Here is a 14,884-nt window from a genome sequence, read left to right as displayed (position 1 = left end):
TTGATTTTCTGCTTCGATGATCTGTCTAATTCTGAAATGGGTTCAAAATGGGTCTCTTGTAGACAACATATGGATGGATCCTGTCATTTTATCCAATATGCAACCCTGTGCCATTTTATGGGTGCATTTAGGCCATTCACATTGAGAGTGATTATTGATAGATACGTTTTTATCGACATTGTGTTACCTTTGAAGTCTTTCTTTCTGTAGACTGTCTCTATATTTCTGTTCAATGCTATTCTTAGTATTTTTCCTCTTTTATAGAACCCCCCCTTAATATTTCTTGCAGTGTCAGCTTGGTGGTTGCATAGTGTTTTAAGCATTGCCGGTCTTGGAAACTCTTTATCTTTCCATCCATTTTGAATGTCAGTCTTGCTGGATAAAGTATTCTTGGCTGCATGTTCTTCTCATTTAGTGCCCTCAATATATCTTGCCAGCCTTTTCTGGCTTGCCAGGTCTCTGTGGACAGGTCTGACGTTATTCTGATGGGTTTCTCTCTGTAAGTAAGGGAGCCTCTTTGCCCTAGTGGCTTTCCAGAGATTATACCTACAATTATAATTCCTCAATTTGACTATCAGGTGTCGTGATGTTTTTTTGGAATGTATAACCTTGGGTGGAGACCGTTCAGCCTCTAGTACATGAACGCTGGTTCCATTCGCGAGATTGGGAAAATTTTCACGAAGGACTTGTTCCACTATATCTTCTAGATTTCTTTCTTTCTTCTCCCCTTCAGGGATTCCAATAATTCTGATGTTGGAATGCTTCATGGCATCATTTATTTCCCTGATTCTGTTTTCGTGGTTTCTAAGCTGTTTGTTCCAGGCTTCCTTCTGATCCTTTCTATATGTTTGTCCTCCAGATCACCTATTCTATCTTCTGTCTCAGTTACCCTAGCTTTGAGAGAGTTTAGATTGGAACTCATTGAGAGCATTGTGAACCTCCTCCCTGGTAGCTTTAAGGTCTTCCCTAACATTGTGAACATCATCTCTCATCGCTTTCAGCTCAGCCCTAATCAATTCCGTTTGGTCATCAATGGATTTCTCCAACCTAGCTATTGCCTGGATAATTGTTAGCCTAAATTCTCTTTCTGACATATTGTCTATGTTGATAGCCGTTGCCTCTGTTGCAGAAGGTCCATCCTCTTTATTATTCTTCTGTTGGGCATTCCTCCTCCTAGTCATTTTGGTAGGGGAAGACTGAACAGATGTAGCTGGATGTATCAACTGTGGTGCAGTCAAGGTGCACCCTGGAACACTCTGAGCAATCAGGATTCCCCACCCAAACTAGAGACAAAAGAAAAGAAAAAGAAAAAGAAAAAGAGAGTGGGGGGGAAGAAAGGGAAGATGAAAGAGAAGGTTCAACAAAAATGGTCCCCAAGGTAAGATTTATGAAGTAGACAAACAAAAACAGACAAACAAAAAGACTGATACAAGTATATGACAAGAGAAAAAAATATGCAAATAAACGAAGAACCTCATCAAAAGGAACCCCAAGTGTAAGATTTATATGCTATCAGGACAAACACAAAAACACAGAAAAACTGGTGGAAGAAAAAGATGGGAGAGTGGTTATAAATTCTCAGTGTGTATGAGGAAGGTTGTTTTGATTCTTCCTGGATGTATCTTGATATCTTTGTTAAAGGATTCAACTTTCCTAAGATAAAGGGGGATTAAAAATTGGTTTACCTATAGGGGTAGTATTGATTGGGGAAAGGTAGTATTGATTCAAACTTACTTTGGAGTTTAACTCTGTATGAATATTAGAAGATAAAAATAAAAAGGAATAAACTAGGCTAAGCTAAGCTAAAATTAAAAAAAAGAATTCAAAAAATAGAAATGCAAAAGGAAAACAGGTGTATGTATCAAAAAGTTCAGCTTAGAAGGCGATTATGAAATTTAATGTACTGTACAGCTCGCTAAATAGGTTAAAAAATTACCTATGTATTAAAAAAAAATGAACCAGAATAGTGGCAACGAGTGAAAAATAAAAGTTTTCGTATGAGTTAGTGGTTGTTCTCTTGTAGTCCTTTTTTTCCCCCTCTGTTTTTTCTTTCTTGGTATGTTTTCTGGGGGAAGGGTCTGCCACGTGGGTTTTCAGTCAATGATGTTCCCTGTGTTAAGTCCTCCCACCCACCTCAAGGGGGTGGGCTCTGAGGAAACTTTTTTTTTCAGGCTTTTGTTCTTTGGCGGTTTTTGTTTGTTCACTTTTTTCTCTCTCTCACTTTGACTGCTTTTGATGGTTTTTGTAGTTTTAGAGGAAAGCAAACCACACCCTGATCTCCCTCTCAGAGAGAAGCCTCAGTCTGGGTGCAGAGCCTAAATAAGTTTCCCCTTGGCTGCTGGCAGAGCAGGTTCCGAGTCGCGGTCCCTGGGGATGTAGGATCTTTTGCTTGTACCTTAAGCCAAGGCCGTGGCAGCTGTCTGGGCAGCTCCAGACCACCAGAGAGGGTCCAAGCCGCAATAGCACACTGAGATTTCCCCGCTGGCCAGGGCTGGGAGTGCCTGGTCTTTCTGGGTCTAAGAACGCCCGGCTTGTGCGCACCAATTTCAGGGGAGACTGTGGGTTGCGCGCGGGTCTCAGGCTCTGAGAATGGGGTGCAGGTCCTAAAGCACCAGGGTAGGCCCTCCGCGAACCTCTCTGGGGGGAGAGTTTGGTCTGAAAGAATGGCGCGTATCAAAGGGCACCGGCCGGGCCTTTGTATCTCTCTCAGGGGAGTATCTCAGACTCTATAGCAGGGCTCCATGTTCTGTCGCCCAGCGTGGCTCCCATCCCCTCACAGGAAATGGACCCCACGCATTCTCGGGTGTGCTGGCGGCTTAGGGACCAAGAGCTGGTTTCCCCGCCGCACTCTCTCTGCCTCAGCACCAGGGGAGGCTGTCCTGGGACTGGGGACTTAAGCCCCTGTCCCTAGCCACCCCGATTCCCACAATTTCCCCCTGCAATCCTTTGCTCTTTTGGAGTGCTTTCAACCAGTCTCTAAGTTAATGCTGGTCCCCAGACGCAGGGCACTCTCACTTGATTGGGGTATTACTTTCCAACCGGTCACCTCTGGTGGCTCCCTCCCCCTTCTGTTTATCTTCTGATATCAGTCTACCGTTCCCACTCAGCTTTACCTGCCCACTGGCATCTTCTGCCCCTGTAGAGATCCAGACGTGTAATCTCAGGCTGATTTCATGGGTGATCAGAGTTCTTTGGTAGGTAATCAGCTCACTTTGGGGTATAGGCTGAAAAGATGCCTCTTCCTACTTCCCCGCCATCTTGTCCCCCCTTCCTTATGATTTTAATAACACTTTCTTTTCTAGCTTATTATAAAAATATAATATGGAATACATATAACAAACAAATTTAGGCTAATTAACTGTTTTTGTAAAAGTTAGTTTTCTGGTCAATAGCAGATTAGTACTCAAGTGCCTGGGGAGTCAAAAGTTATTCACATATTTCTGACTGCAAATGGTCAGTGCCCTTAACCCCTGCAATTATTCAAGGGTCAACTGTATTGGAATTGTCTGATTGTCAAGGTTGTACAGTAGTTATGTGGAATGTACTGACTTGTAGGATATAAATGCTATGGGAATCAGGCATAATTTAAAAATTGTCTTGCAAATGGTTCTGGGGTAAAAGTTCTTTTTTATTTCTTCTAATTTTAAGACTCTTTGTCTTAAAATTAATGTCTGTCTAAATCTCTAGGTTCATATGTAGTAATAAAAATTGGAAAATACCAAAAAGTTCTCAATTAACAAGACTGAAGTATTCATGAAAACTTGGTTGGTTGGGTGCTGTTTAGAAAGCTGGTATTTGGGCAGCCTGAAGCATGTAAAACCCAATAATGCTGATTTCCACATTAAAAAAAATCTGCTTAAAAGTTAATTAGCTACCAAGAAACATAGCTAAAATATTATATAAACTTTCATTACACACATGATCCAAAAATATTTTCCTTTAAGAAAGATTTTTGCATATCATCCATTTAATAGGAAACTATTAAAATGTTGTATAAACATCCAGTAAATAAATTTCTACTATTTATGTTTCAGATGCTATACTTTTTCTTCAGAAACTCTGAGTATTCTCTGTGTGATTTCAGTACGTCATCACAATTTATATGACTTTCAAAAGTAGATTCTAAATAGGTGGTCCCACCAGATGAGCCTGATTCAAATTCAGCAGCACCTGAAAAGAAAAAGATTAATCTAAAATTAAAAATTAATCTAAAATTAAAAGATTAATCAGTCTTTATCTAAAATACTTCATTCTTAACTAAAAGTTATTAAGAAAACAAAGTTGAAGCTTTATGAGTGTTATGAAGAATGAAAAACATCTAATACAACTACAATATAAAATACAAGATTACTTTTAAATCTATTTTGCTCACAGTTGCCCACTGAGGTAATTGCTATTGTGGATAAATATCAGAGCTTCTGTTTTTCTCATTACAAGATGATAACAGAGCCCACCCGTGAACAATCATGTACAACAGACTGAAAAAATCAAACAGGCAATTTTCAGAGTTGAACATAAGAACATACAGAAGGAAAACCCTAGTTTTCTATGAATATCGTCTGCTCTTTGGTGGAGGGGATATGTAAGCTGATACCTGAAGGACAGGGAAGAAGCATGCCAGGTGGAGGGAAGACGCATATACAAAGAACATACACAGAGAGTGAGGAAGAACACTTGTGGAATTGCAAGTAGTCAATGCTGAAGAGGTGCAAGAGCAAAGCAGCAGAGTAGGGTAAATGTTAGCGATAGAGAAGGCTGAAAAATCTGACAAGAACCAAACTGATGTGGGTGTTTTTATTCCATGTATGGAGCTTGGAATTTTATCCAATGGCAAAAGGTAAATCAATGACAAAATCAACGACTGGAGGTTTAAATGTCACCTGTCAAGTGACGGCTATTTGAACTATAATTGCTTAAGTAAGTATCACCTAAGACAAGACTGCTTTTTTTCTTTTTTTTTAAATTTTGGTTTTATATCATTAGCAGAAATAAGGATTTAAGAAAGTCCTCATAGGGGCACCTGGGTGGCTCGGTGGGTTAAAGCCTCTTCCTTGGGCTCGGGTCATGATCCCAGGGTCCTGGGATAGAGCCCCACGTTGGGCTCTCTGTTTAGTGGGGAGCCTGCTTCTCCCTCTCTCTCTGTCTGCCTCTCTGCCTACTTGTGATCTCTCTGTCAAATAAACAAAATCTTAAAAAAAAAAAGAAAGTCCTCATATTCAGGTTGACAGTTCCAGAGGGATGGCAGAAGTGAAGGAAGATTACAGCTTGAAATAACATATAAATAGACATTTGGAGATTTTTTTTAAGTCTGAAAAATGATGACTAAATGAGGAATAAGTATGTTCCTCATTATGTTTATGTTTTACATTTTTATTAGATATATATATTAAAAAAATTAACATAGTACCTATTATCCAAACAATAGAAAGCAATGGATTTACCATTCATAGTTTATTTCAGAAATCAATGACCATCTTAATTCAGAAATTTGGCAACATACCTTCTTCTAGTTCTCTAGTTATATTTTTTTCCAACTCTTGCTGCCTCTGAAATAAGTCAAATATTTATAATGTTCAAGTTAAACAAGACACATAATTGTAGGAATTATATATAGCTTATGAAATGTGAACTTAAAATAACACTATTAGAGATTAAAACTAAGTTAGGGATTGCTTAAATAGAAAGATAATCACATAAATAAAATAAATCCCTACTTATTTTAATCTTAGGTAACAGAAGAAAGAGATATAACACTATTTAGATAAATCTGATAAAAAGTACAATTAATATTGGTCTATTAAATATACGTAATTTCTGGGAGAAGAGGAATATGGCAGAGGCATAGGGGGCCATAGTTTTGTCCAGTCCCTGGAATTCAGCTAGATAGCTTTCAAATCATTCTGAACACCTGTGAACTCAATCTGAGATCTAAGAAAAGAACTGTGATAATTCTACAAATAGAAAAGTGACCACATTCTGCAAGGTAGGAGGTGTGGAGTGGAGAAATGAATCCAAGGTGATACATGGGAAGATAAATTGTTGGGGGGATGCATAGACTGCTTATCAGAAAGTGATATAGTAGTGGTGTGCAAACAGGAACTTTTTTGTTTTTGTTTTTTTGTTAAGAGATTTTATTTATTTGAGAGAGAGAGAGAGAGACCACACGCACAAAGGGAGAAGCTGACTCTCCACCGAGCAGGGAGCCCAGTGGTGGGGCTTGATCCCAGACCATAACCTGAGCCAAGAGCACAAACAGGAACTTTTATACGTATAATCTGGTGAGGGACATCCCTGCTTGAAAAGCACTCAGGTGGAGAAGTGGGGTAGAATCCTAGGTAGAACTGCCTGATCTCGGGATCCCCGGGGTCACACAGAATGGGGTGCCTGAGTATGGGAGAGTTCCCAGGAGTTTCAGCAGGGAAACCAGCTGCAATCAAAGAGCGGAGGAGGGGGCTTTCAGCTCAGTGTTGCCATTAACCACAAACCCCAGACCATTGGGTAACCACTCTCAGAGCAGGGGCCAAACATGCAGAAGAACCAGGACAAGACCTCCTCCCTCCCCCTAGAGGACTGGCATGAATTCAGCCACAGAAGACTGCAAAGTTTAGATACTCCAAAGGGGGTTGCATGGCTGAGATAAAAATGCTCAAAGGCTGGGTGTACACAGAGTGCATACAGAAACCAGGGAGACGAGAGTGTTTGACAGCTCTTCTGTGAGGGCACACTGAACAGTGGAGGGTGCCTGCTTTCAGCTCAAGGGCTGGACACTGGGAGGCTCACATTTTTATTCTAATCCTCTCAAGCAGTGCAGAAAACCAGCAGGGAACGAAAGCCACAAAGAGGAATCTGGAGGCCCTAAATTAGCCTGGACCCCTGGCAAGGGCAGTGCAATACCATCAGGGCAAAGACCTCTGAGAATTAGCGCAACAGGTCCCTCCCCCAGAAAATCAGCAAGAACTTCCTGCTAGGATCAAGTTTAAGGAATCACAGACAACTGCAAAACTCTAGTGCTGGGGGAAAATACTATATAGAATCCGTGGCTCCTTAAACTTTCAAGTTTAATTTTCTTTTTCTTTTTCCATTACAACCAATTTCTCATTTTATCAACTCAGGTTTTTTAACATTTTTAATTTTAATTTTTATAGTTACATCCTATCTTTTCATAGTGCTTAAATTTATTTTTGCATATATATATATTTTTCTTTCTTTACAATTCTGGGATGTAGTTTCCTCTAAGAAACAGACCAAAATATACCCAGAATCTAGTGTATTGCTCTGTTCTCATCACCTGTCTGATTATATTCTTGCTTTTTAAATTTTTATTTAATTAATTTATTTATTTTGGTTTATAAAGATTATAGAGATTTGGTTTATAGAGATTATATTTCTCTGGGGTTGTTGTTGTTATTTTAGTATTTTGTTCTCTCATTTTCTATTCTTCTCTAGACAGAATGACTAGATGGAAAAACTCACCTGAAATAAGAGAACAGGTGGTACGACTGTCAGTTACCTAATCAGTATGGATATAACTAAATGGCAGAATTAGAGTTTAGGATAACAAGTATAAAAATACTAGCTGGGCTTGAACGAAGCACAAAAGACACTGGAGAATCCCTTTCTGGAGAAATAAAAGAACAAAAATATTACCAAGTTGAAATCAAAAGGTTATTAAGGGGATGCAATAAAAAAAAAATGGAGGCTTTACTGCTGGAAACAGTATGGAGGTTCTCCAAGAGTTAAATATATGATCTAGTAATTGTACTGCAAGGTATTTTCCCCAAAGATGCAAACATAGTGATCTGAAGGGGCACCTGGACACCAATGTTTATAGAAGCAATCTCCAAAATAGACTAACTGTGGAAACAGCCCAAATGTCCATCAACAGATGAATGGATAAAGAAGATGTGGTCGGGGAGGAGTCAAGATGGCGGAGAAGTAGCAGACTGAGACTACTTCAGCTAGCAGGAGATCAGCTAGAGAGCTTATCTAAAGAGTGCAAACACCTGCAAATCCATCGGCAGATCAAAGAGAAGAAGAACAGCAATTCTAGAAAGAGAAAAACCACCACTTTCTGAAAGGTAGGATTGGCAGAGAAGTGAATCCAAAGCGCCGGGAAGATAGACCCTGGGGGGAGGGGCCAGCTCCCGGCAAGCGGCGGAGCGACGGAGCACAAAATCGGGACATTTAAAAGTCTGTTCCGCTGAGGGACATCGCTCCAGAGGCTAAACCGGGGCGAAGCCCACGCGGGTTCAGCATGACCTCAGGCCTCGCAGGGAAACAGAAGGATCGTGGGTGTCTGAGTGTCACAGAGCTTGCGGGTATTGGAGCGGGAAAGCCGGCTACAGAGACAGAGCCAACAGTAAGCTCGCAGTTCGGGGTTACCTTGAACCGGTCGCAGGCTCGGTGAGCTCGGAGTGCAGCCGGAGGTCAGGCAGACGGGAGTTACTGGGTGCTGTTCTCTGAGGGCGCACTAAGGAGTTGGGCCCCGGGCTCTCCGCTCCTCCAAGCCAGAGACCAGGAGGCCGCCATTTGTATTCCCGTCCTCCGGAACTCTACGGAAAGCGCTCAGGGAACAAAAGCTCCTGAAAGCAAACCCGAGCGGATTACTCAGCCCGGCCCCTGGTAAGGGCGGTGCAGTTCCGCCTGGGGCAAAGACACTTGAGAATCACTACACCAGGCCCCTCCCCCAGAAGATCAACAAGAAATCCAGCCAAGACCAAGTTCACCTACCAAGGAGTGCAGTTTCAATACCAAGGAGAGCAGCAGAATTCCAGAGGAGGAGAAAGCAAAGCACGGAACTCATGGCTTTCTCCCTGTGATTTATTAGTCTTGCAGTTAAAGTAATTTTTTTTTTCATTTTTTTCTCTTCTTTTCTTAATTTTTCTTAACTTTGGCCCTTTTCATTTTTAACGTTTTTTAACTAGTTTATCTAATATATATATTTTTTCTTTTTCATACTTTTCTTTATTCGTTTTCTTTTTTAATTCCTTTTTATTTTTCCTTTCTGTTTTTTGAACCTCTTTTTATTCCTTCTCCCCACTCACGATTTGGGATCTCTTCTGATTTGGTTAAAGCATATTTTCCTGGGGTTGTTGCCACCCTTTTAGTATTTTACTTGCTCCTTCATATACTCTTATCTGAACAAAATGACAAGGCAGAAAAATTTACCACAAAAAAAAGAACAAGAGGCAGTACCGAAGGCTAGGGACCTAATCAATACAGACATTGGTAATATGTCAGATCTAGAATTCAGAATGACAATTCTCAAGGTTCTAGCCAGGCTCAAAAAAGACATGGAAGATATCAGAGAAACCCTCTCGGGAGATATAAAAGCCCTTTCTGGAGAAATAAAAGAACTAAAATCTAACCAAGTTGAAATCAAAAAACTATTAATGAGGTTCAATAAAACATGGAGGCTCTCACTTCTAGGATAAATGAGGCAGAAGAAAGAATTAGCGAAATAGAAGACCAAATGACAGAGAATAAAGAAGCTGAGCAAAAGAGGGACAAACAGTTACTGGACCATGAGGGGAGATTCGAGAGATAAGTGACACCATAAGATGAAACAACATTAGAATAATTGGGATTCCAGAAAAAGAAAGAGAGAGGGGAGCAGAAGGTATACTGGAGACAATTATTGGGGAGAATTTCCCCAATATGGCAAAGGGAACGAGCATCAAAATTCAGTAGGTTCAGAGAACGCCCCTCAAAATTAATAAGAAGAGACCCACACCACGTCACCTGATAGTAAAATTTACAAGTCTTAGTGACAAAGAGAAAATCCTGAAAGCAGCCCGGGAAAAGAAGTCTGTAACATACAATGGCAATACAATGGCACTAAATTCATATCTCTCAATAGTTACCCTGAATGTTAATGGGCTAAATGCCCCAATCAAAAGACACAGGGTATCAGAATGGATAAAAAAACAAAGCCCATCTATATGTTGCCTCCAAGAAACTCATTTTAAGCCCTAAGACACCTCCAGAGTTAAAGTGAGGGGATGGAAAAGAATTTACCATGCTAATGGACATCAGAAGAAAGCAGGAGTGGCAATCCTTATATCAGATCAATTAGATTTTAAGCCAAAGACTATAGTAAGAGATGAGGAAGGACACTATATCATACTCAAAGGGTCTGTCCAAAGAGAAGATCGAAGAATTTTAAGTATCTATGCCCCCGACATGGGAGCAGCCAACTATATAAACCAATTAATAACAAAATCAAAGAAACACATCAAGAATAATATAATAATAGTAGGGGACCTTAACACTCCCCTCACTGAAATGGACAAGGGGTGTAAGAGAGGAGTAGGGAATTTGGGTAAATTGGAAGGGGAGGTGAACCATGAGAGACTATGGACTCTGAAAAACTGAGCGGTTTGAAGTGGCAGGGAGGTTGGGGGTACCAGGTGGTGGGTATTATAGTGGGCACGGCTTGCATGGAGCACTGGGTGTGGTGAAAAAATAATGAATAATGTTTTTCTGAAAATAAATAAATTGAAAAAAAAATTTAAAAAAAAGATGTGGTGTATTACAAATGAAATATTACAAAGCCATCAAAAAGGATGAACGCTTAACAATTTACATTGATGTGGATGGAAACAGAGCGTACTATACTGAGAGAAATAAGTCAATCACAGAAAGGCAATTATCATATTGTTTCATACATATGGGGAATATAAGAAAAAGTGCATAGAATCATAGGGGAAGGTAGGGAAAACTAAATGGAAGAAATCAAAGAGGGAGACAAATCATGATGAGAGACTCTTAACTATTGGAAACAGACATTTGCTGAAGGGGAGGTGGGATGGGGGTAGGGGTAATTGGGTGATGGGCATGAAGGAGGGCATGTGATGTGTAGAGCACTGGGTATTACATACAACTGATGGTTAACTGAACACTATATCTGAAACTGATATATCATATATCAGCTAATTGAATAGAAATTTTAAAAAATTCATCACGTACATAATGGGTAATGGAGAAATAAAACCCTACTTATCTTTTACACACTTACTGAGCTATAATTAACTAATAAATATTAACTATTTCAAATTTTAAAAATTGGAGGCTCTAACTGCTAGGATAAATGACACAGAAAGGAGAAGTAGTGACAAAGAAGACAAAATGATGGAGAATAAAGAAGTTGAGAAAAAAGGAGAGATAAACAATTACTGGATCAGTAATTCAAGGGGAGGGGAGAATTCAAGAGATAAGTGATACCATAAAGCAAAACAATATTAGAATACTGGGATCCCAGAAGAGGAGGAAAGGGTGTGTGGAAGAAGGTATATCTGAGAAATTACAGCAGAGAACATCTATAACCCGTGGAAGAAAAAAGTCATTCAAATCCAGGAGGCACAGAGAAACCCCTTCAATTTCAATAAGAATAGGCCAACACTTTGATATATAGTAGTGAAGCTTGCAAATTTCAGAGACAAAGAGAAAATCCAGAGAGCAGCTCAGGACATGCCAGAAAGGACTGGCATGGTATAGTCAGGGTGCTAAACCAGAAAAATATGCAGCCAAGAATACGTTACCAGCAAGGCTGTCATTCAAAATAGAAGGAGAGATAAAGAGTTCCCAGGACAGAAAGAAATTAAAAAATTTGTGACCTCCACACCAGCCCTGCAAGAAATACTAAAGGGAATCCTGCAAGCAAAGAGAGAGCCCCAAAGTATCATAGACCAGAAAGGAATAGAGACAATGTACAGAAACAATGATGATACAGGTAATACAATGGCACTCAATTCATATCTTTCAATAGTTAGCCTGAAAGTAAATGGGCCACATTCCCAATCCAAAGACACAAGGTATCAGATTGGATAAAAAAGCAAGACCCATCAATATGCTGTCTGCAAGAGACTCATTTTAGATCCAATAACACCTTCAGATTGAAAGTGAGGAGGTGGAAAACCATTTACTGTGCTAATGGACATCAAAAGAAAGCTGGGCTGGCAATCCTTTTATCAAATTAGATTTTTTTTCAATTTATTTATTTTCAGAAAAACATTATTCATTATTTTTTCATCACACCCAGTGCTCCATGCAAGCCGTGCCCTCTATAGTACCCACCACCTGGTACCCCAACCTCCCCCCCGCCACTTCAAACCCCTCAGATTGTTTTTTCAGAGTCCATAGTCTCTCATGGTTCACCTCCCCTTCCAATTTACCCAAATTCCCTACTCCTCTCTTACACCCCTTGTCCTCCATGCTATTTGTTATGCTCCAGAAATAAGTGAAACCATATGATAATTGACTCTCTCTGCTTGACTTATTTCACTCAGCAGAATCTCTTCCAGTCCCGTCCATGTTGCTACAAAAGTTGGGTATTCATCCTTTCTGATGGAGGCATAATACTCCATAGTGTATATGGACCACATCTTCCTTATCCATTCGTCCTTTGAAGGGCATCTTGGTTCTTTCCATAGTTTGGCGACTGTGGCCATTGCTGCTATAAACATTGGGGTACAGATGGCCCTTCTTTTCACGACATCTGTATCTTTGGGGTAAATACCCAGGAGTGCAATGGCAGGGTCATAGGGAAGCTCTATTTTTAATTTCTTGAGGAATCTCCACACTGTTCTCCAAAGAGGCTGCACCAACTTGCATTCCCACCAACAGTGGAAGAGGGTTCCCCTTTCTCCACCTCCTCTCCAACACATGTTGTTTCCTGTTTTGTTAATTTTGGCCATTCTAACTGGTGTAAGGTGATATCTCAATGTGGTTTTAATTTGAATCTCCCTGAGGGCTAATGATGATGAACATTTTTTCATGTGCCTGATAGCCATTTGTATGTCTTCATTGGAGAAGTGTCTGTGTCAAGCTAGATTTTAAGCCAAAGGCCATCATAAGAGATGTGGAAGGACGCTATCATAATTAAAGGGTCTCTCCAAAAAGAAGATCTAACAATTTTCAAGATTTATGCCCCAACATGGGAGCAGTCAATTACATAAGCCAACTAATAACAAAATTAAAGAAACACATCGAACATGATACAATAAATAGTAGGGGACTTTTACACCTCACTCACTGCAATGGACCAGTCATCTAAGCAGATCAACAAGGACACAAGGGCTTTGAATGACACACTGGACCAGATGGGCTTCACAGATATATTCAGAGCATTCCATCTTAAAGCCACAGAATACACATTCTTCTCCAGTGCACATGGAGCTTTCTCCAAAAGAGATCACATACTGGGTCACAAATCAGGTTTCAACCGGTACCAAAAGTCTGTGATCATTCCCTGCATATTTCCAGACCACAGTCCCTTGAAACTTGAACTCAATCACAAGAGGAAATTTGGGAAAAACTAAAAAACATGGACTCTAAAGAGCATCCTATTAAAGAATGCATGGGCCAACCAGGAAATTAACAAACAAGTAAAAGAATTCATGGAAACAAAGGAAAATGAATACACAACTGCTCAAAATCTTTGGGATGCAGCCAAGGCAGTCCTGAAGAGCGAAGTATAGAGCGATACAAGCCTTTCTCAAGAAACAAGAAAGGTCCTAAATACACAACCTAACCTTCCACCTACAGGAGCTGGAGAAACAACAGCAAAGAAAGCCTAAATCCAGCAGGAGAAGAGAATTAATAATGACCAGAGCAGAAATAAAAGAAATAGAAACCGAAAGTACAGTAGAATATAGCAACAAAACTAGGAGCTACCTCTTTGAAAGAAGTAATAAGATCGATAAACCCCTGACCAGACTTTGCAAAAAGAAAAGAAAAAGGACCGAAATTAATAAAATCATGAATGAAAGAAGAGAGATCACAACCAACACCAAGGAAACACAAACAATTTTAAGAACGTATAATAAACAACTACTTGCCAACAAATTAGGCAATCTGGAAGAAATGGTAAGAGAAAAACCTGAACAGACCCATAATCAGCAAGGAAACGGAAACAGTCATCAAAAATCTCCCAAAAAACAAAACTCCAGGACCCGATGGCTTCCCTGGACAGTTCAACCAAACATTTAAAGAGGCATTAATACCTAGTCTTCTGAAGCTATCTCAAAAAATAAAAATGACGGAAAACTTCCAAACTCTTTCTATGAGGCCAGCATTACCTTGATCCCAAAACCAGACAAAGACCCCGACAAAAAGGAGAATTACAGACCAATATTGCTGATGAACACGGATGCAAAAATTCTCACCAAGATACTAGCCAACAGGATCCAACAGTACATTGAAAGGATTATTCACCGTGACCAAGTAGGATTTATTCCTGGTCTGCAAGGGTGGTTCAACATCTGCAAATCAATCAGTGTGACACAATACATTAATAAAAGAAAGGACAAGAACCATATGATACTCTCAATAGATGCAGAAAAACCACCTGACAAAGTACAGCATCCCTTCTTGATTAAAACTCTTCATGGTGCAGGGATAGAGGGAACATACCTCAATATCATAAAAGCCATCTACAAAAAGTCCACAGTGAGTATCATTTTCAATGGGGAAAAACTGAGAGCTTTACCCCTGAGGTCAGGAACACGGCAGGGATGACCACTCTCACCACTGTCGTTCAACTAGTACTGGAAGTCCTAGCCTCAGCAATCAGACAACAAATGAAATAAAGGCATCTGAATCATCAAGAAGTCAAACTCTCACTCCTCGCAGATGACGTGACACTCTACGTAGAAAACTCAAAAGACTCCATCCAAAAATTGTTAGAAGTCCTACAGGAATTCAGCAAAGTGGCAGGATATAAAATCAATGCACAGAAATCAGTTGCATTTCTATACACCAACAATGAGATAGAAGAAAGAGAAATTAAGGAGTCAAACCCACTTACAATTGCACCGAAAACCATAAAGATACCTAGGAATAAACCCAAACAAAGAGGCAAGGGATTGGTACTCTGAAAACCATA

General features: G+C 40.0%; 1 protein-coding gene across 1 annotated transcript in view; it reads right to left on the bottom strand.

Annotated features, from left to right (window-relative positions):
• Nucleotides 1–3,949: 3,949 nt before the first annotated feature.
• Nucleotides 3,950–14,884, bottom strand: part of LOC122891044 (ankyrin repeat domain-containing protein 26-like) — a 260,505-nt gene continuing 249,570 nt past the window's right edge. The window contains exons 31-32 of the mRNA XM_044226425.1: nucleotides 5,501–5,546; nucleotides 3,950–4,170 (exon numbers count right to left, since the gene is read on the bottom strand). Of these exons, the coding sequence (XP_044082360.1) occupies nucleotides 4,031–4,170; nucleotides 5,501–5,546 (186 nt within the window). The 3' untranslated portion in view covers nucleotides 3,950–4,030. The remainder of the gene's footprint in view (nucleotides 4,171–5,500; nucleotides 5,547–14,884) is intronic.

The sequence above is a fragment of the Neovison vison genome, chromosome 12 (genome assembly GCF_020171115.1).
Source record: "Neovison vison isolate M4711 chromosome 12, ASM_NN_V1, whole genome shotgun sequence".
Lineage (NCBI taxonomy): Eukaryota > Metazoa > Chordata > Mammalia > Carnivora > Mustelidae > Neogale > Neogale vison.
This window is presented reverse-complemented; position numbering and strand designations above follow the sequence as displayed.